At 39.5% G+C, this 20650-nt stretch overlaps 1 protein-coding gene across 4 annotated transcripts in view; it reads right to left on the bottom strand.

Annotated features, from left to right (window-relative positions):
- LOC115217315 (protein pellino) overlaps positions 1-20650 on the bottom strand; it is a 129766-nt gene that overhangs the window by 8865 nt on the left and 100251 nt on the right. For all 4 annotated transcript variants that reach the window (XM_029786967.2, XM_029786968.2, XM_036507350.1 and 1 more), the window contains 4 exons: positions 15618-15747; positions 13985-14086; positions 3225-3422; positions 384-569 (listed from right to left, as the gene is read on the bottom strand). In XM_029786967.2, coding sequence (XP_029642827.1) covers positions 384-569; positions 3225-3422; positions 13985-14086; positions 15618-15747 — 616 coding nt within the window. The remainder of the gene's footprint in view (positions 1-383; positions 570-3224; positions 3423-13984; positions 14087-15617; positions 15748-20650) is intronic.

Raw genomic sequence — 20650 nt, 5'->3', positions numbered from 1 at the left:
TGGATGCAATTTCTATAACTAACCATCACGTTTCCTCCAAGCAAGGTAATATTTCCCCCAGTTCGCCAAACACAAACCACACAAAGACCAGGAATGTTTTCCCAAAGATTTGCAAATGAACAACAGCACTTTTGTGATAGTGACATTTGGTTACAATTAGCACATGATGTCAAGACAGGATATGGGTACACATACACTCACACATGTATGATGGGCTTCTTTTGTCTACCTGCCATCCATTCATGAGGATTTGATTGACATGGTGATCCACAAAAAGACATTTGCCCAGGGTACTGTACAGTGGAACTGAACTCAACACAACAAACTTCTTAACCATACAGCCATGTCTGTGCACACACACACACACATATATATATATATACCTGATGACTTTTCAATGGGTCTGCTCTTGAGTTCCTAGCACTGTAAATACCTCCACCAACTGACACTTCATACCATGTGCCAGGCTTGGAAGCAGGTGTGAACCCTTCCGTTGGGCTCATAATAAAAACACCATTTGTCGTTAGCCCGTCAATCTCTTCGCCTGAGTGCCATTTAACTGCCTTCTCCTGAAAAACAGTAAAAAGATTGGTTTCAAGAAAAGATTAAAAACCATACTAGCGTTTTTTTTTTCTTTGTTATTCTCTATAAATTATATAAATTATTCAAGGGACATAAATTCAATTATACACATGAGCATCTAAAATGACTTTTTGTGCTTTTCCCTATATTTAAAACACTTCAATGAAGCCAGTAAAGTTAAACTAGTCAAGAGGCATACTGAACATAAAGGGGCATAACCAAGTATAACAACATATTCTGTGCAACACCTCTAATTATGTCATTCACTGCCCTAATATAACATCTTGCATAGTCACAAGACCTCTAATTTGTAATACAGTAACACTCAATACTGTTACCTCACAAGGGTGAAAGCAAAGTTCACCCTGAAGGAATTTTAAAGAAATGTAACTAAAAGACTTTGTGATGCCCAACAACTTACCCGTTCAGCAGAATATTGGTTTTGAATTTTGGTACAAGGCAGAGCAAATTCGGGGAATGGGTAAGTCAATTATATTAACCCACAATGCTCAACTAGTACTTATTTTATCATCTAAATGATAAAAGGTGATGTCGACCCTGGCGGCATTTGAACAAAGGACGTACAGACGGATGAAATGTCGCTAAGCATCTTGCCTAGTGTGCTATTGATTCGGTCATAAAATAGAGTTTGAGACCCGTTAACGGAAAAAAAACCTCAACCTGCTAGGTGTTAAAAACTGTGTAGAAAACTAACATGAAAAAAAAAAAATTGCCCAAACGAACGTGGAGGGGGGGGGGGCTTTTGGAAAATTCACAAGATCTGCACGATTCTGCCAGAACTGATCAAATAGATTCCCAATATTTGACATGTTAAACTACTTCAAGGGTGGTAACTAATTATAGCCAGGTGCCAAAATAACGAAAGAGAAACGAGATCAGAAGTCTACGGTTGGAGTAAAGCTCATCAAACCAACTCCACTACTAAAAGTGGTACTTCAACTGCACATCTTCATATTGTATTGTAGTGTGTGTATATGTATGTGTGTGTGTGTGTGTGTGTGTGTGTGTGTGTGGTGTGTGTGTGTGTTGTGTATATATATATATTATATATATATATATATATATTTATATATATATATATATATTTAAAAAAGGAGATGTGGAACACAAGTTGTGATATATAAAAAAAGGAAATGAAGAAAATGCTGACAAAATATTTTTTTAAGAGAGATAGAGTTCCTTTCTGATAGATTTTTCAGAAAGGAACTCTATCTCTCCTAAAAAAATATCTTTTGATAAGCATAACAAATGTGCAACCGGTAAAAAGAACTTTCACCTAATTAAATACACTCTCTCTTACTTAAATTATTTTGTCAGCATTTTCTTCATTTCCTATTTTTATATATATATATATATATATATATATATTATATATATATAATATATACACTTATTACACATTCACACAATGGGTAAGAATACATCAAAAGGCGTAGAATAGATGTAGTACTCAGACCAGATTAAATTCCTAAAATTAATCGTAATCATGAAACATGAAATCTAACCAGAATTGGCTTGAGGAAATGCACTGATTGAGATAATGAAAATAAATTAAAAAAGAAAAGACAAGTTGTTTATGGCACCAAAACATATTCCTACATAGATATTTAATAAATATATATATATATATATATATATATACTAGCTTAAAAGCCACACTTTGTGTAGACTTTTAAGCTAGCTCTTGCAGAGGGCTAATAAGGTCTGTGGCCCAAAACTAAAGAGTGCTAAATAGCATGACTATGTCTATAATGACTATATGCCCAGGTGGTGTTTGATTAGGGGTTAAGGATGGATGAGAACTAATTCTGTAATGCACTCATTCTATTGTTCCAGTCCCAAGTTGAATTCCAACTGTTGGCCAATTTATCCAAAAGTTCTTATCTCAACATAAAAATTAATGAAGCGAATGTCGTTTATTTCGCCCCTTTGATCTCTGATGTCATCTGACAAACGCCACCAAGATGGCCTGAATCAGCCAAGCTTTACCTGCTAGAAATAGCAACCCTTTCAAATCAAATCCCAATGCTGGATGTTCAAGAACCAGATGCAGGGCAGATTTTCAATCCTGGGAACATCTTGATTCCAAAAAGGTATAATAAGTCTATGTAGAGCAAATGTAGGCTGAGATACAGGTGTACCAGATGTACAGGCAGAATTCCCTCCGACAAGTCATCCTAACGAGACGGCTGCGATGGCTGGGTCATGCCTTCCATCGTCAACCAGGAGAATTCATATACAAAGCAATTGCCCCAGCTCCCCTTCAGGGTTGGCGAAAGCGATGTGGTGGACAACGAAAAACCTGGCTGATGACAGTCAAGGATGATCTGGAACCCAACCTAGGCCCTCACCGCTGAATAAGGAGTGGTTGGAGATCGCGCGGTCGTTAGCCTCAAATCGCCAGGTCTGGTCGGCGTTTGTGAGAGATGCAGCATTGAGGATGAATGAAGCCAGCTCAACCCACTCCAGGTGAATGCTGTCTCAAGACAAGAAGAACACATATGTATACATATATATTAGGTACATATAATAAAACTCATACTACTTCTATTTGCAGCCAAATTTCCTTTAAGTATGTAATTTTTAATAACAAAAGATAGAGAAGTTGTTTTCATACTGACCCCAAGGAATATGTTGCGTGCACCATCGAAACCGGCAGCAAATATTCTGGAAGTGTACGGCGGGTTTCTTTCCACTAAGATCCGACATGCAAATCGCGATATAGTACTTTGAGTTACCTCCCCATTGTAACGTCTTTGGTTCGCAGGAACCGTATCCATGACAATGAAGTCGATAGGGCTCTCCCCTGAGCGACCAATCTGGAATAAATAAAACATATAAATAAACATTTTTTTCTTTTACAGCTTTACAACAATTGTTTTAATACATGGATATCAAAACTCAATGTGGTGGCTGAACCTACCAAAAATAGCAGCCAAATCTCCTTTTGAATCACACTACCATCTTTAACCCTTTAGTATTCAGATTATTTTGGCAAATGTAAAATGCTTATTTATTCATATTGCTTTGAATTAATCATAGACTGTCTTGTAGCATCAACATTTTTATGATGTGATTCTTTATTTTAGAATGACATTGCAGGGTAGGTGCAAGAGGCCAGATCTGGCCAGTTTGAACATAAAACATGAAGAATATTTTGCCTGGATATGGCTGGTTTGAATGCCAAAGAGTTAAAAAGGGAGGACATAATGAAATGTGGTTCTACAGACACATTTTCTGTAGGCATAGGAGTGGCTGTGTAGTAAGTAGCTTGCTTATCAACCACATGACTCCGGTTTCAGTCCCACTGCGAGGCACCTTGGGCAAGTGTCTTCTACTATAGCTTCAGGCTGACCAAAGCCTTGTGAGTGGATTTGGTAGACGGAAACTGAAAGAAGCCCGTCATATATATATATTTATGTGTGTATATGTTTGTGTGTCTGTGTTTGTCTCCCCAACATCACTTGACAACCAATGCTGGTGTGTTTACGTACCCGTAACTTAGCAGTTCAGCAAAAGAGACCGATAGAATAAGTACTGGGCTTACAAAGAATAAGTCCTGGGGTCAATTTGCTCGACTAAAAGCAGTGCTCCAGCATGGCCACAGTCACATGACTGAAACAAGTAAAAAAATAAAAGAATACAAGATAGTCATGGAAGGGATGTCTTTGATGATATGTCTGTTCAGTTACAGTTGAGCTGAAACGAAGCACCAACACCAATACCAGGATATGTTCTCCCTACCAACAATTTAAGCATGAAGTAAAACTGAAAGCCGTAATGCAATGGATAAAACAAAAATTTGAATTGATGACCATGTACTCATTAGTTGAGCACCTTAACCTCTGAGCCATTGGTGACTCAAAAACAAAATCACTGCTGGTGAGGACTCTTTACATAATGATATCAGGAAGCTTGTCCTTACTGATGCTGAGAAGAAACATGGAAATGCTACAAGAGGTTGCTGAATGAAAAAGAGTAGGGTGGCCAACTATAGACATTGACAAATTATGGTTGAGATGGTCTTTAAAGACCCAGTAGAAGTTCTATGTTGTAATTCAAGTTGAAGTGGTATTGGCTTCAAAACAAACTGGTTTGTGATTTAAAACTTACAAAGAGGTCCTGACCATGAGGACTATACTTCAAACAAGTTTGGTGCAAAAAATATTTGTATTCCATTCAGAAAATGGTTTCTTGTTGAAAATGAAACTCTACTGTAACCTAGGATGATTGGGTAGGAATCCCTAATCATCATTATCATCATTTAACACCTGTTATCCATACTGGCATGGTTTGGACAGTTTGACAGGAGCTAGCCAGAGAGCTGCACAAGGTTTCTATTGTGTTTTGGCACGGTTTCTACAGCCAACCATTTTACATGGCACCAGCACCCATGGAGTTGTCAAGTAGTTTACAAAACAAGAACCTCTCGGCTGAGAGAGGGAACAGAACAAAGAGAAGTGGTCATGTGCCAGTCGAGAGGTTGGAGTATGATAGAGGGACAGGGATAGCTGCCTCACTACAGAAGAGATACTTGGTAACCCAAGTAAGACAGAAGGAGAGGGAGAAGGAGGGTTTAAAGAGAAAGCAAGAGAGTGAGAAACCTACCCACAGGGAGTAGTGGGGGGTGAAGTATAAGCAATACAAAAGGGAAAGAGGTAAGGTTCCATAAGAGTGTAAGGGGAGATATTTAGAGATAGCAGGTGGTGGTGAGGGGGATTGGAGTGACTAGGGAGGTGGGTATGGTAGATATGTAAGGGCATGGAGAGTGTGGTGATAGTTGGTGTCCAGATTCCTGTATACTAACACGAAACCACGATACAGAAGTAACATGATTGCTTGTATATAAGAAAACTTTTTAACTTTACACTCCCCATCCCACTCACAAGGGTGGTTCTGTTTATTTCCTTGTGTTCCTTTCTGTTGAAGAGCATAGGCTCGAAACGTAAAAGACTTTCTCGCCTTCCCAAGTGTTAAACCAATACAGCTGTCTTCATCTTTTGTTTTTCTGTAAATTTCAGCTATTAAATGTAAAGTTTGAATACTGTGTTAAACCAGTAAACTCTTCCTTGGTATCTCCCAATATCATTGTATATACCATCTTTATTATTATTTTACGTCCACTTTCTTTGCTGGCATGTGTTGAACAGGCTATCATGATCTAGGTCAGTTCTTATTTAGAGTTATTGTCCTTCTAGATGGGTCAAAGGATTATGTCTCACTTTTGCATTGGTTTCTCCGGCTGGATGCTCTTCCTAAAACCAACCATGTTAAAGAATGTACTGGGAGCATTTCATTATAGTACCAGCATTAGAGGGGATGTTATATCTTATTTATTTATTACCTATAAGGGGCTAAATATAGAGGGGACAAACAAGGACAGACAAAAAGATTAAATTGATTACATCGACCCCAGTGCGTAACTGGTACTTAATTTATCGACTCCGAAAGGACGAAAGGCAAAGTTGACCTCGCCAGAATTTGAACTCAGAACGTAAAGACAGATGAAATACCGCTAAGCATTTCACCTGATGTGCTAACGTTTCTTCCAGCGCGCCGCTAGTGAGATGTAATGTATATAGAGAACAGTTGACTAAAGTGCCAAGAGAACCAAGTGGAAGGAACTTGTGGATGAGAAATAGTAAAGAAGATATAAAGGAGGAAAAGGTAATAAAAGGCTGATCTCAAGCTCACGAAAAGAAACAACAAAGTCCTGCAACAAGTGGGGAGATATGATGGACTTATCCAACTTGTGCAAATATGGGGAAAAAACTGACATTAGAAATAATGATGATATAGTCATTTCACACATACATAGTCATATGTCATACAAAGTTTTAAATTGCAGGATATCTTAACCAGCAAATCCTTTTATGGAAATGCAAAGTAATGACAAGCTCGTATTACTAAAACTATTTCAGAAACTGATTTTCAAACCAGGAAATACTTTTATCTCTTCAAAAGCCCAGACTAGGATAAGAGTTATTGCTGTTGTCACACACAAATATCCAAACAATGCCATTTGACTGACTTGGGCAAATTTTTGTTCACAAACGTATTTAAATCGTTGAGCACACAAAGATGCTTCCCCTACCACTCTTTTGTAGTTGCATATCTTCTTCATGCAGGCCAACCTCATACACTTATATATAATACTCCCTTCTACAGTGGTCTCAATTCCCAGATCTCACACCAGACACTTTCCTTGATCCTTTCCTCCTAAAACTTTACTCCCTTGAAACTCACTTCCCTACACATGTTCACACTGAAGATGAATGACATCGATTTAACCAGCCTGGGAGACACTTTAAAAATTAGAAGAACTGTCTCCTCTCATCTGAAAGGCATATATAAATAAAGATAGGACCCTTTAGTCTAGTCTGGGATAAGAGACTCAAGGTAATATTTCACATGGCAAGATATGTTTTCCATGGAAGACTTGAAACAACATTGCTTGCATGATAGTGATAAGGGTTAACATTTAGTTTAGCTGATTATTGTTTTCAGAAATATAGTCATGAGTACATGAAGATGGAAATTTTAGTATTTCTGTTATAGGAATAGCAAGAGTTGATAATTGTTTTATTTTGTGTAGCATGTTTCAAGGACTGCATCACTGCAGTTACTAGTTAGCAGCAAGTTGTAGGTTTAGAACAAGTCAAAGCTAAGAAAGAAGGCAGATTTAGTCTTAACATCACGATCAATGAAGTGATGGACGATTTTGCACTCCAACGATTTCTAAGAGTATACCGAGTAACACCTAATCCGAATACACCGTCGGGAATATCACCTGCAGAATTGATGTTTGCTAAAAAGGTCAGATCTGTTTTTGATAAGCTGATACCAAGTGAAAATATAAAAAGGTGAACACCAAAAATACTTCATCATTCTTTAAGTTAGGTGACAAAGTTTTTTTTTAAAACCTATAGATAAGGTAAAGAAAGCTGGGAGGATGGTGTAATAATAATTAAACAAATTGGAAGAATGATATTCCAGGTAAAAGGAAAAAATGGTGAATACAAAAGACTTAAGAAAACCAGCTTAAGAAAAGGTTCACAGAAAAAACAGTAACGTGAAATGAAATCCCTACGGAGGTCTCAACACCCAAACAATTTGAAACTAGACTTTCCAGTACCAGAAAAGAATGGAAACACTAAAATTGAACCCTAAATGTAAGAGATGTTAAAACTCAGAGTAGAGTTCAATTCTCAAAAGGGGAGAAGATAGGGGAGACTGATTCTAAAAAGGGGAGATGTTGTGGAAGGAGCCTAACCATCCCCAAGTGACTAGAGGCGGGCTGACTTGTTATAAATTAAAGAACTGTGAACAATTGGCAGTTCGTGTTGGTATCAGTTCACTGTGAACCTTTTGCATCAAATCTTGTGTAATATCAAATCTTGTGTAATAATAATAGTAGTGCGTCATATATATGCTTTCTTCCCCCTGCTTCATTATATTATATATATACAACACAAGGATGTAAAAGATAGCTTGTTTACAATCATCACATGTTGCCAAGACAGGAACATATACATGACAGGCTTCTTCCAGTTTTTATTTACTAAATTCACTCACAAGGCTTTGGTCTGCCTGAGATTTATAGTAAAAGATGCTTGCCCAAGGTGCCTCATAGTGGGGCTGAACTAGAGACCACATGGTTAGGAAGTAAGCTTCACAGCCATGCCTGTGTCTATAGCAAGACACCTGTTTCTGCCTCTCTATCTCTGTCACACTCTAAACTTCTACCATATGACACAAGGTCACCTCTTCCCAGGCCCCCCTCCCCTCTCAAAATTTCTTGTCTTGCAAGTTACTTGGTGACCCTACCAGAGAGCATCCAGTCTACACTGTGAAGTGGCTTGCATTTGGAAGGGTATCCAGCTGTAAAAACCATGCCAAAATTGACCTCACCTGTACTGGTGCAACATAAAAAACACGCAGTCCACTCTGCAGGGTGGTTGGTGTTAGGACGGGCATCCAGCTGTAAAACCCATGCCAAAACTGACCTCACCTGTACTGGTGCTACATAAAAAACACTCAGTCCACTCTGCAGGGTGGTTGGAGTTAGGAAGGACATCCAGCTGTAAAAACCATGCCAAAACTGACCTCGCCTGTGTTGGTGCCACGTAAAAAGTACTCATTCCACACTACATGGAGGTTGATGTTAGGAAGGGCATCCAACTGTAAAAACCCTGCCAAAACAGACACAGTAGCCTGGTGTAGTCTTCTACCTGACTGGCTCCTGTCAAACCATCCAAAGCATGCCAGCATGGTAGGTGGACGTTAAACGATGATGATGATGATATAAGTAACTGACAAGCCTATTTGCATTTCAATAGCTTAAAGCTATCCTCAAACAAAAGTAGAAGAAAAGACAAAGACTTAAAGCAACTCAAGTAAACTGTGCTACTTTCTTAAATGAAGGCCCACTGACCCACTTCATGGTTTTAATGAAAAGGTGTGCACCAGTACCAATCATATTTTCTTTTAACCATCAAGAAAATTACTTGCTCAAGTACCAATTACTGTAACACTGTTAGTATTTCGTAAAGACATAAACCGGTTCCTTTCTTCCTTTTTTTAACAAAAAGAAAAAGGAAAAAGAGAAAAATAGGTTGATATGGACTTTGAACTTATTTGTGAAATAAAATGTCTTGTTCTTGATATATCTTATATCTTTTGCTGGTTTCAGTCATTGGACTCCAACCATGCTAGGGCAACACCTTGAAGATGTATAGTTGAACAAATCAAACCCAGTACTTGTTTTTACCTTTTTGTAAGTCTTGTGCTTGTTCAATATGCCTCTTTTGCCAAGCCACTAAGTTACAGGGATGTAAACAAACCAATACTGGTTGTTAAATAGTGTTGAACAAATGCAACACAAAGATTAGAAAATAAAGGGGGGGGGGCAGAAAAAAAAAACCTTAGGCCAAATGCTATTATTGATTTCTTACACCAATTTGTCCAAAAGCTAGAGCAGTAGATGAGACACTTGACTCTACAACAACAACAATCATCAATCAATCAACCAACCGATCAATCATCATCTTTTAATGTCTGTTCTCCATGCTGTCATGGGCTGGATGGTTTGACAAGAGCTGGTAAGCCAGAGGGCTGCACTAGACCACAGTTGTCTGTTTGGCATGGTTTCTATGGCTGGATGCCCTTCCTATCACCAAACACTTTACAGAGTGTGCTGGGTGATTTTTACTTGACACAAGCACAGATGCTCTTGTATGTGACACCAGCACGGGTGCCTTTTTATGTGGCACCGGCAAGGGTGCTGTATATGTGGCATCAGGATTGGTTCCTTCTTACATGCTCAACATGGGTGCTTGATTCTACTCAGCTTGCTGTGTCTTCATAAACACAGCAGATTACCAGGTGTCTTCAGCCCTTGTCACCTCAATCCCTGAGAGAAAGACACAACAGTACAGGAAAGATATTGAGCTAAGAATGTTGAAAAAGCAAAACATATCATAGTGCTTTACCATTTCTTACCACTAGACCACCATATATGAACATCACATCCATTTCATACGATGACATCACATGAAAAATTGAACTAAATGCTCTTAAAGAACAATACACTATTGTCTGGTCACAACTCAAGTGCTTATTAATAGGGATTGGTATTTCCAAGATGAAACAGGAAATTTCCTCCCACTTCTTTTCAACTCTTTTACTCTTTACTCTTTTACTTGTTTCAGTCATTTGACTGCGGCCATGCTGGAGCACCGCCTTTAGTCGAGCAAATCGACCCCGGGACTTATTCTTTGTAAGCCCAGTACTTATTCTATCGGTCTCTTTTGCCGAACCGCTAAGTGACGGGGACGTAAACACACACCAACATCGGTTGTCAAGCAATGCTAGAGGGACAAACACAGACACACAAACACACACACACATACATATATACGACAGGCTTCTTTCAGTTTCCGTCTACCAAATCCACTCACAAGGCATTGGTCGGCCCGGGGCTATAGCAGAAGACACTTGCCCAAGATGCCACGCAGTGGGATTGAACCCAGAACCATGTGGTTGGTTAGCAAGCTACTTACCACACAGCCACTCCTGCGCCATATTTCTGTTGAAACATGCCTTTATTTCAATTAATTTTGAAGACGTTATAGAAATTTCATAAAATAATTTTATCATTCAATTAACCCTTTAGCATTCAGATTATTGTATCAAATAATCTGGACTTATTTGTCCACATTGTTTTGAGATTTCGATTGTATGATTGTGTATGTTTTAGACTAACATTGTAGGGTAGGTGTGAGTGGCTGGATCTGGTCAGTTTTATCATAAAACAGGAAAAATATTTTGGCCAGAAATAGCCAGTTTAAATGCTGAATGGTTAAACCATTGTTTGAAATGTAAATCAGCATGAAATTTGATGAAAGGCTTTAATTTCAATCACTTTAAGACACCAGCACAGGTGCCTTTTTATGTAGCACCAGCAGGGGTGCCGTATATGTGGAATCAGGATTGGTTCCTTCTTACATGCTCAACATGGATGCTTGATTCTACTTAGCTTGCTGTGTCTTCATGAACACAGCAAATCTGTATCATGGAAAGAAGCGGGGTCTGAAGCAGGGACACAACTCCAAAATATTTACTGCTTTGTCTAAACTATGGCAGCAATCTGATGACGATACTCATGATGTTAGAGGTGATTATAATGATGGTAAACTTGGAAATTTAAAACCAAACATTAGAAGACACACACAAACAGCAACAGCAGCAAAAATAAGTTCAATTTCCGATTATCATCACCAGCTAAGTTATTGACAGTAAAATTAGTTTGAACACTTCAGAAAGGTAAAAAAAAATAAGTGTTTTTTGTATTGTGTTAAAAAGGAAACAGATAAGAGAAGGATATTCAACAAGAATATCCTGTAAGAGTTGTATCAACAAAAAGAAAACAAGAGAGAGAGAGAGTAGCAAGCCTTTGTATAAATGTAGGAGTATTTGAAATCTATTACAAATGTTCACTGAACCACTTAACTAAATGTAGAATATATGAGTCATTACAGCTGTTTTCAAGAAAAATTCAAACATTTTTCTAAGTTTATATATAACTCATCGCTTGTCACAAGGGCCGAGAGCAGTAACACTTCATGGATAATGGACACTGCGGAAAATGCTATAACCAGGATAAAAAATATAAAGGTCTTGTAATAATTCACTGTATATAGATGAGGACAGCTGTGTAAAGAAGTGCTGTGGAGGGAACATGTAGAAGAGGTAGACCCAGGAAGACACAAGATGAGGTGGTGAAGCATGATCTTCGAATGTTGGGTCGCATGGAGGTGATGACATGGAGTGACTGAGAGCTCTGGTGATATGTTGTGCTTGAGAAGACACGTCAGGCCAAGTGAAATTGTAGTTGTGACCATGCTGGTGTCATGTATATGGCACCCATGCATCATAGTCAATGGTCGTTGTTGGTGCCATGTAAATGTTATTTAAGACGGCGAGCTGGCAGAAATGTTAGCACGCTGGGCGAAATGCTTATCAGTATTTCGTCTGCCGTTATGTTCTGAGTTCAAATTCCGCCGAGGTCGACTTTACCTTTCATCCTTTCAGGGTCGATTAAATAAGTACCAGTTATGCACTGGGGTCAATATAATTGACTTAATCCGTTTGTCTGTCCTTGTTTGCCCCTCTGTGTTTAGCCCCTTGGGGGTAGTAAAGAAATAGGTATTTCGTCTGCTGCTACATTCTTAGTTCAAATTCCGTCAAAGTCGACTTTGCCTTTCATCCTTTCGGGGTCGATTAAATAAGTACCAGTTACGCACTAGGGTCAATATAATCGACTTAATCCGTTTGTCTGTCCTTGTTTGCCCCTCTGTGTTTAGCCCCTTGGGGGTAGTAAAGAAATAGGTATTTCGTCTGCTGCTACATTCTTAGTTCAAATTCCGTCAAAGTCGACTTTGCCTTTCATCCTTTCGGGGTCGATTAAATAAGTACCAGTTACGCACTAGGGTCAATATAATCGACTTAATCCGTTTGTCTGTCCTTGTTTGTCCTCTCTGTGTTTAGCCCCTCGTGGGTAGTAAAGAAATAGGTATCTGTGTATCATAGTCGTGGTCGTTCGCTGCCAGTACCATGTACATAACATACATGCATTGTAATTATGGTCCTTCGCTGCAAGTGCTGTGTAAATGACACCCATGCATCATAGTCGTGGTTGTTAATGGTACCGTGTAAACGGCACTCATGAGCTGTAGTCATTATCAGTGCCATGCAAATGGTACCCGTGCATCAAAGTTATGGTCATTGATGGTGCCATATAAACAGCACCCACCCATGAATCATTGTCACAGTCATTGTAGTCCTCCAACTCACTGGATCTTGTCAATTTCGTCAACTGCTGATGCTAGCATGGAAGACAGATGTTAAACGATGATATCTTATACACAATGTTCCACTCCTCTCAGTAAATCAACTACATGGCCACTCCTGTGCATTAACTTTTGCCAAGAGTGAATTCCACTTTACTAAAGTGTGCCTTGCTGGTAAGACATATATCTTACTCATTCGTCAATGTTGAGCAATCAGCTGTAGGAATGTCACTGAACAGCAAACAATAGTTCCAACACAGGCAAATACTGAATTAAGGGCAAACACAATAATCCTCAGTTAATATAGAAAAATTAAGTAAAATCATTAAAGGACAGATGACTTGGCAATTCGGCCAATCTATCAACTTTCTATTTCTTTTACACTAAAAAGAGAACAGAGATGAACTACCCACCTCTTCAACAAATGTGAAATGATGTGTATGTGTGTGTGTGAGAGAGAGAGAGAGAGAGGAATGTGTGTCTATCATTATCATCATTTAATGTCCATTTCTCCATGCTTGCATGGATCAGATGGGATTTGTTGAGGCAAATTTTCTATGACTGGATGCCCTTCCTTGTCACAAGCCCTCATCTGTTTCAAGCAAAGTAACATTTCTTTATGGCCAGGCATGTTTACCATGGGAGACTGGAAAGAAACAATATTGCATATATGATGGTGATTCTCATTTACAACCATCATATGATGACAACACACACACACACACACACATATATATATGATGGGTTTCTTTCAGTTACCATCTACCAAATCCACTCACAAGGCTTTAGTTGGCCTGGGGCTACAAAAGAAGACACTTGCTCATGGTTCCACACACCAAAATTGAACCTGAAACCACATGGTTGGGAAACAAGCCTCTGAATCACACAGCCATGCCTTTGCCTATTTATGTGTAAAGCAAACTGTGGTTATAAAAAAAAGGAAAACTTAGTGTAAAACCTGGAGAAAAAAAAATCAAAACCAAAAACCAACGAAAAAAAATAGATTGATGAAAATCTCAAATGCTATTTACCTGAAACATATCTGTGTCGGGATCAGACTTATATTCGACAACCACAGCCTGGTTTCTTGACATCGTATAGGATACAGAGTGTAAAGCCGAATCCTGGACAGCCTGCAAATAATAAAGAAAAAAAAGACCAAGAAATTAATCTTAATATTGATTTTTCACATTAGCAATTCAAGGACCTATATTTATAAAGGAGGAATACATCATCATCATCATCATTTAGTGTCCGCTGTTCATGCTGGTATGGGTTGGACAGTTTGACCAGAGCTTACAAGCTGGAAGGCTGCACCAGACTCCAGTCTGATTTGGCATGGTTTCTATGGCTGGATGCCCTTCCTAATGCCAACCCCTCCAAAAGTATAATGGGTGCTTTTACATGCCACCGGTTTCAGTGCCATTTGCATGACACCGGTATCTACTACAACTGTGATTTTACTTGGTTGATGGGCCTTCTTCTCAAGCACAACATAATGCCAAAAATCTCAGTCATTGCCTTCATGAGGGCCCAACACTCGAAAGGAGCTTTTCATGTGCAATCAGCATCAGCTACTTTGCCTCCATGAAGCCCAACACTTGAAAGGTGCTTTTTACGTGCCACCAGCACGGGTGCCAGTTATGTAACAGCAACATCAGCTACAACTATGATTTCACTTGGCTTGACGGGTTTTCTCAAGCACAGTATATTGCCAAAGGTCTCAATCACTAATCATTGCCTCTGTGAAGCCCATAGTTTGAAGATTATGCTTCAGCACCTTGTCCCATGTCTTCCTGGGTCTACCTCTACTACAGGTTCCCTTCACAGTTAGAGATCGACACTTCTTTACACCAGCTGTCCTTGTCCATATACATCACATGACCGTACCAGTACAGTCATCTCTCTTGCACACCACATCTGATGCCTCTTATGCCCAACTTTTCTCTCAAGATGCTTACACTCTGTTGAACATGCACACTGACATTGCACATGCAACCTACGCATATCTTCAACTGTCACAGCCCATATTTCACTGCCGTGTACCACAGCTATTCTCACACAGGCATTATATAATCTGCTTTTCACTCTGAGGGAGGGCCCTTTGTCACCAGCAAGGGTAGGAGCTCTTTGAACTTTGCCCAGCCTAATCTTGTTCTCACAGCTACGCTCTTGGAGTGTCCACCACTGCTACTAACTTAGTCACCTAGATAATGGAAGCTATCTACTACCTCTAGTTTACCCATGTGGCAGTTGACAGAGTCTATTTTCCATACATTTTTGGTGTTTATTGTACCTATACATCTTCCACACATAAAAGCCATTTTCCTTATTGACCTTCCTCTGATATTGCTGCACTTCTTATGTGTCCACAGCTTAAACTGGAGAATGTACTAGGAACATGATGCAGAGAGCTTGCTGGTGGAACAGTGTACAGAACTTGCTGGAGGAATGAAATACAGTGGAGAGGTAAAATAGAACTGCTAGACTGATGGGTGGAAAGACAATGTACAAGAGGGAGAAGGGTTAAGATAACATGCTAGAGAAAGAGAGAGAGAGATGATAAGAGAATGTGCTAGAGAGAAAGATGTTAAGAGAATTGAAAGGTGAGAAGAGAATATGCTAGAGAGAAATGTAGAACTTGCTAGAAAGAATTATGATTACTTTGGAATTCTGAGGGTTTTTGACCACATGTTTCTTATAAGGCTTCACTCCATTGGCTGCAGATCGTTTGGTCAGGATGAATTTGCTCCGTTTTCTACCCTTTTCATAATTTACAAGGTGACCATTGTAGCTGAAAATACAGAGAAAACAACAGAGTGACAGTAGAAAAAACAATAACAACACCAGCAGCAACAACAACAAACCTAGGTAGGTTTAAGCTGTTGCTCAACCTGCAACAAATGAAAGCTACAGCTCTCAAGTTACACACTAGGGTAAAAAATCATCATCATCGTTTAACGTCCACTTTCCATGCTAGCATGGGTTCGACGATTTGACTGAGGTCTGGTGAACCAGATGGCTGCACCAGGCTCCAATCTTGATCTGGCAGAGTTTCTACAGCTGGATGCCCTTCCTAACGCCAACCACTCCGGGAGTGTAGTGGGTGCTTTTACGTGCCACCGGCACAGGAGCCAGAGCAGGTGGTACTGGCAACGACCTTGCACGAATCTTTTTACACATGTCACTGGCACAGGTGCCATTAAGGCGACGCTGGTAACGAATCTTTTTACACATGCCACCGGCACATGTGCCAGTAAGGCTACGCTGGTAACAATCACACTCAACACATATTAGAAAATGTAGTCCTAGATACATGTGTCTGAATAAAGGATGGAGTGGCCAAAAATGGAATGCCTTTGATCATAGGTCAGCTGAATCAGGACTGGTGCTAAACAACAACAGTGTCAACAAAAGACAAGCAATTTAAAGGAAAAAGGAAATAAAGTAAAACAGAATACCATTGTGACTGAGGAAGGCATTCATGTGGAAGTGGCCACCTGCACATGAGTGTATTACACATAACAGGATGTTACACAACCCATAAACAGAATCAGATTCTGAATCCAATGACAAAGTGATCCTGAATGATATTCAGAGTGTGTGTGCATGGGAAGAATGTGCTTTGCATGCTATAGTGACATCTCAAGGCTTAAAGGAGGAACTGAGTTGAACTCAACACTACAAAGTATGCAAGCCAAATTATAGTGAGCAGGCAGGCAAAAGGGTTATCAGACAACCGCATTATAGTATAGTGGTGACCAGACAGTACAGAAATAACTAAAGTGGTCAAGTATGCAGACCAAAATATAGTGTCCAGTTAGCTAAAATATAGTGATCAAAACAGTTAGCAAGCTGGTTATCAAAATACACAGATACACAGTGGCCAGACAGCCAGAATGCGGCTACGCAAAAAGTAGGTACCAAAAAGAAGTCAGTCAATAAAAAAAAGTAAAACTACAATGAAATTGAAATCATATATTTACATGAGAAATCATTAGACATTCACTAGACTACCATCAAAATACAACATATATATATATATATCATCATCATCATTGTTTAATGTCCGTTTTCCATGCTAGCATGGGTTGGACGGTTCGACTGGGGCCTGGGAAGCCAGGAGGCTGCACCAGGCTCCAGTCTGATCTGGCAGTGTTTCTACAGCTGGATGCCCTTCCTAACGCGAACCACTCCGTGAGTGTAGTGGGTGCTTTTTACGTGCCGGGGGGGGGGGGGCTGGCAGCGGCCACGATCGGTTGGTGCTTTTTACATGCCACCTGCACAGGTATCACAACTACTACAATTTCTATTTGATATTTATTTTGAAATGGAAATTATATATATATATATATATCATTGTTTTAATGTCCACTTTTTAATGCTTGCCTGCGTCAGACGAAAATTTATTGAGGTGGGTTTTCTATGCTTGGATACGCTTCCTATAACCAACTCTCAAACATTTCCCCCATGTTTTCATGGAATACTGGAAATGAAGAACACTGCTTTATATTACAATGACACTTATTTACAATTATCACACGATGTCAAGGCAAGGAAACAGTAAGACACACATACGCACGTAAATGATGAATTTATTTCAGTTTCTAGCCATAAAATTGACTCACAAGGCCTTAGTTGGACTGGAGCTATAGCAGAAGATACCTAAGGTGTCATGCAGTGAAATTGTAGCAAAACCAAGTAGTTGAGAAGCAAACTTCATACAAATCAACCTCACTTATACTGAAATCATTATCATCATCATCGTTTGACGTCCGTTTTCCATGCTAGTATGGGTTGGACAGTTTGACCAGGGTCTGCGAAGCCAGGAGGCTGCGCCAGGCTCCAGCCTGATCTGGCAGTGTTTCTACAGCTGGATGCCTTTCCTAATGCCAACCACTCCGTGAGTGTAGTAGGTGCTTTTTACGTGCCACTGGCACAGGGGCCAGAGAAAGCTGGCAAACGGCCACGATCAGTTGGTGCTTTTTATGTGTCACTGGCACGGATGCCAGTCAGGCGACGCTGGCATCAGCGACGTTCGGATGGTGCATTTTACGTGTCACCAGCACAGGTATCTTAACTACAATTTCCATTTGATTTTTATTTTCATGTTGGTGTTGATGTACTTGACTCAATAGGTCTCCTCAAGAACAGCAGGTCACTCTACGATCCAAGGTTAGCACAGCAGGCCATCCTGCGAGCCATGAACTCACTTCATTTGTCGGCTATCATTTTTACAACTGCTTTCCATGTTAGCATGGGCTGGACAGTTAGACAGGTTCCAACAGGCTGAAGGAGTACATCATGCTCCACTGTTTCAATTTTGGCATGGTTTCTATGGCTGGATGCCCTTCCTGTTATTAAACCTGTACCTGATTTTCAAATAAGGGAGCTCTTCTTCCACACATCTACAAAGTGAGAGAGCACTCTGGTAAGAGAGATGACATCAACACCATCACTTGCAGCAAACAACTCTCGAAGAACCCAAATGTAAACATACACACACAACTGGCTTCCTTTAGCTTCTGTTTACCAAATTCAATCACATGACTTTGATTTGCACAAAGCTATAGAAGATACCCAAGATGCTGCAGTGCACATAGCCATGCCTGCACATGTTATTACATTGTGCGTGAGTGAGAAAGAGGGGAATTCTCTCTCATATTCATATACAATCTATGCATATATACACACTGTACACAAAACACACAGGTAAACATTTGTACTATAGTGTCTATATCATTAAATCTGTATTCTATGGCTTCATGCTGATAGCTAAGTGGATGTTGTCAATCCTCCTTCACATTTCACCGAAAGACTGCTGACATTCTCTTCAATATTGATGTGAAACCATAGCATGGGTTTAATAGCATCCTTGCTTATATATATATATATATATATATATATATATATATATATATATATACACACACACACGAACAAAACGCCCCCCCCTCCAATGGACGGTGCTGAGTTGTCAAACATTTAAACCAAATTTTCTCAAAACAACTTGTCCAACCATCCCATAGGCCTCCCCTTTGAGAAACACTGATTTAACCTAAATTTGAAACACCAGCAAAAGAAGAAATAAATATAGACTTTTTTCCTATTCCAAAGAAAAACGATTTCCCATGGCTTTATCAATCGCATTCTCACCTGGAATCAATTTTTGTAATTTTTTCAAGACTTATACATGCCGCGATACTGTCAGTATCTACATATCAAATTTGAGCGCAATCGGATGGAGGGTTTCCAAGATCCTTGAAGCCACACACACACACAGACAGAATGGATTTTATATAAGATATATATATATATATATAAAATAGAAACTCAAAATATGAGTATACGTATATCTTCATTAATATTTAGCAGAAGTAACAGAGTGACTCAAGGTCTAAGAGTTTCAAGTGCCAGCACTTAATAAAATTAGTCACAGGTCTTCAGCCTCTGAGTTTATATAATTGTTGGACATTCACCATCATCATCGTTTAACGTCCGTTTTCCATGTTGGCATGGGTTGGATGGTTTGACTGAGGACTGGCAAGCCAGTAGGCTGCGTCAGGCTCCAATCTGATATAGCAAGGTTTCTACAGCTGGATGCCCTTCCTAACGCCAACGACTCTGAGTGTAGTGGGTGCTTTTTACATGCCATGGGTACGGGAGCCAGTCAGGCAGCACTGGCATTGACCACATTCAGATGGTGCTTTTTACATTCCACTGGCATGCGGAGCCAGTCAGGCAGCACTAGCATTGATCCACACTTGAATGGCACTTAAATATTCCAACTATATCAATACTGTATGACTGAATTCTTGTTTTTGTCTTTTATTTTTATTTTCTTAACAGTTTCATTAAATATCTCTTTAAATGCCTTTATAACTTATTAAAAACTAATAATGACAAAAGAACGAAGAAATTATTTTTAAATCAAAAAATTGGGGAAGGGGGCAAGAAGCTTGTTTCCCAACCACATAATTCTGAGTTCAGTCCCATTGCATGACACCTATAGCCTTCAGCTGTCCAAGGCTTTATGTGCAGATTTGGTAGGCAGAATCTGAAAGAAGCACTTTATATATATAATTGTGTGTGTGTGTGTCTCTCCTTTTGCAGAATACTGGAAGTGAATGGCACTGTTTGTATGACAATGACACTTATTTACAGCTATCATGCTGTGTCAAGACAACACACACCAGGCTTTTTCAGTTTCTGTCTGCCAAATCCACCCACAATGCTTTGGTTGAGGCTATAGTAGAAGACAAATGCCTAAAGTGCCTTGAGGCAGGTCTGAATCCAAAACCCTATGGTTGGGAAGCAAACTTCTTAAACCACATAACATGAGGTTTGTTCCCACTGCATGTAAACTATTGGCTGGTGTCATCTACTACTTGCTGTAGGTCAGCCAATACCTTGTGGGAGAGATTTGGTAGACAAAAATGGGAAGAAATCCATAATGAGTATGCATGTTTGTGTACGTGTGTATGCACATGCAAGATGTATTGTGACATGTGCAAACTGTATCATCTGTTCGCAATCCTCAATGAAAGCATGTCAATAGACAAAGGGAAATATTACCTTGCTTGGGAGCAGGAAGAACATCTAAGCAACAGAAAATTCTTTTTCAACTAAGTCTCGTCTGCTCCATGCAAATAACAATGGCGATGATACACACAATAAATATATATATATATATATAA

Source organism: Octopus sinensis, linkage group LG11 (genome assembly GCF_006345805.1).
Source record: "Octopus sinensis linkage group LG11, ASM634580v1, whole genome shotgun sequence".
Lineage (NCBI taxonomy): Eukaryota > Metazoa > Mollusca > Cephalopoda > Octopoda > Octopodidae > Octopus > Octopus sinensis.
Note: the sequence above shows the minus strand (reverse complement) of the source record. Positions and strands in the feature narration are given on the sequence as shown.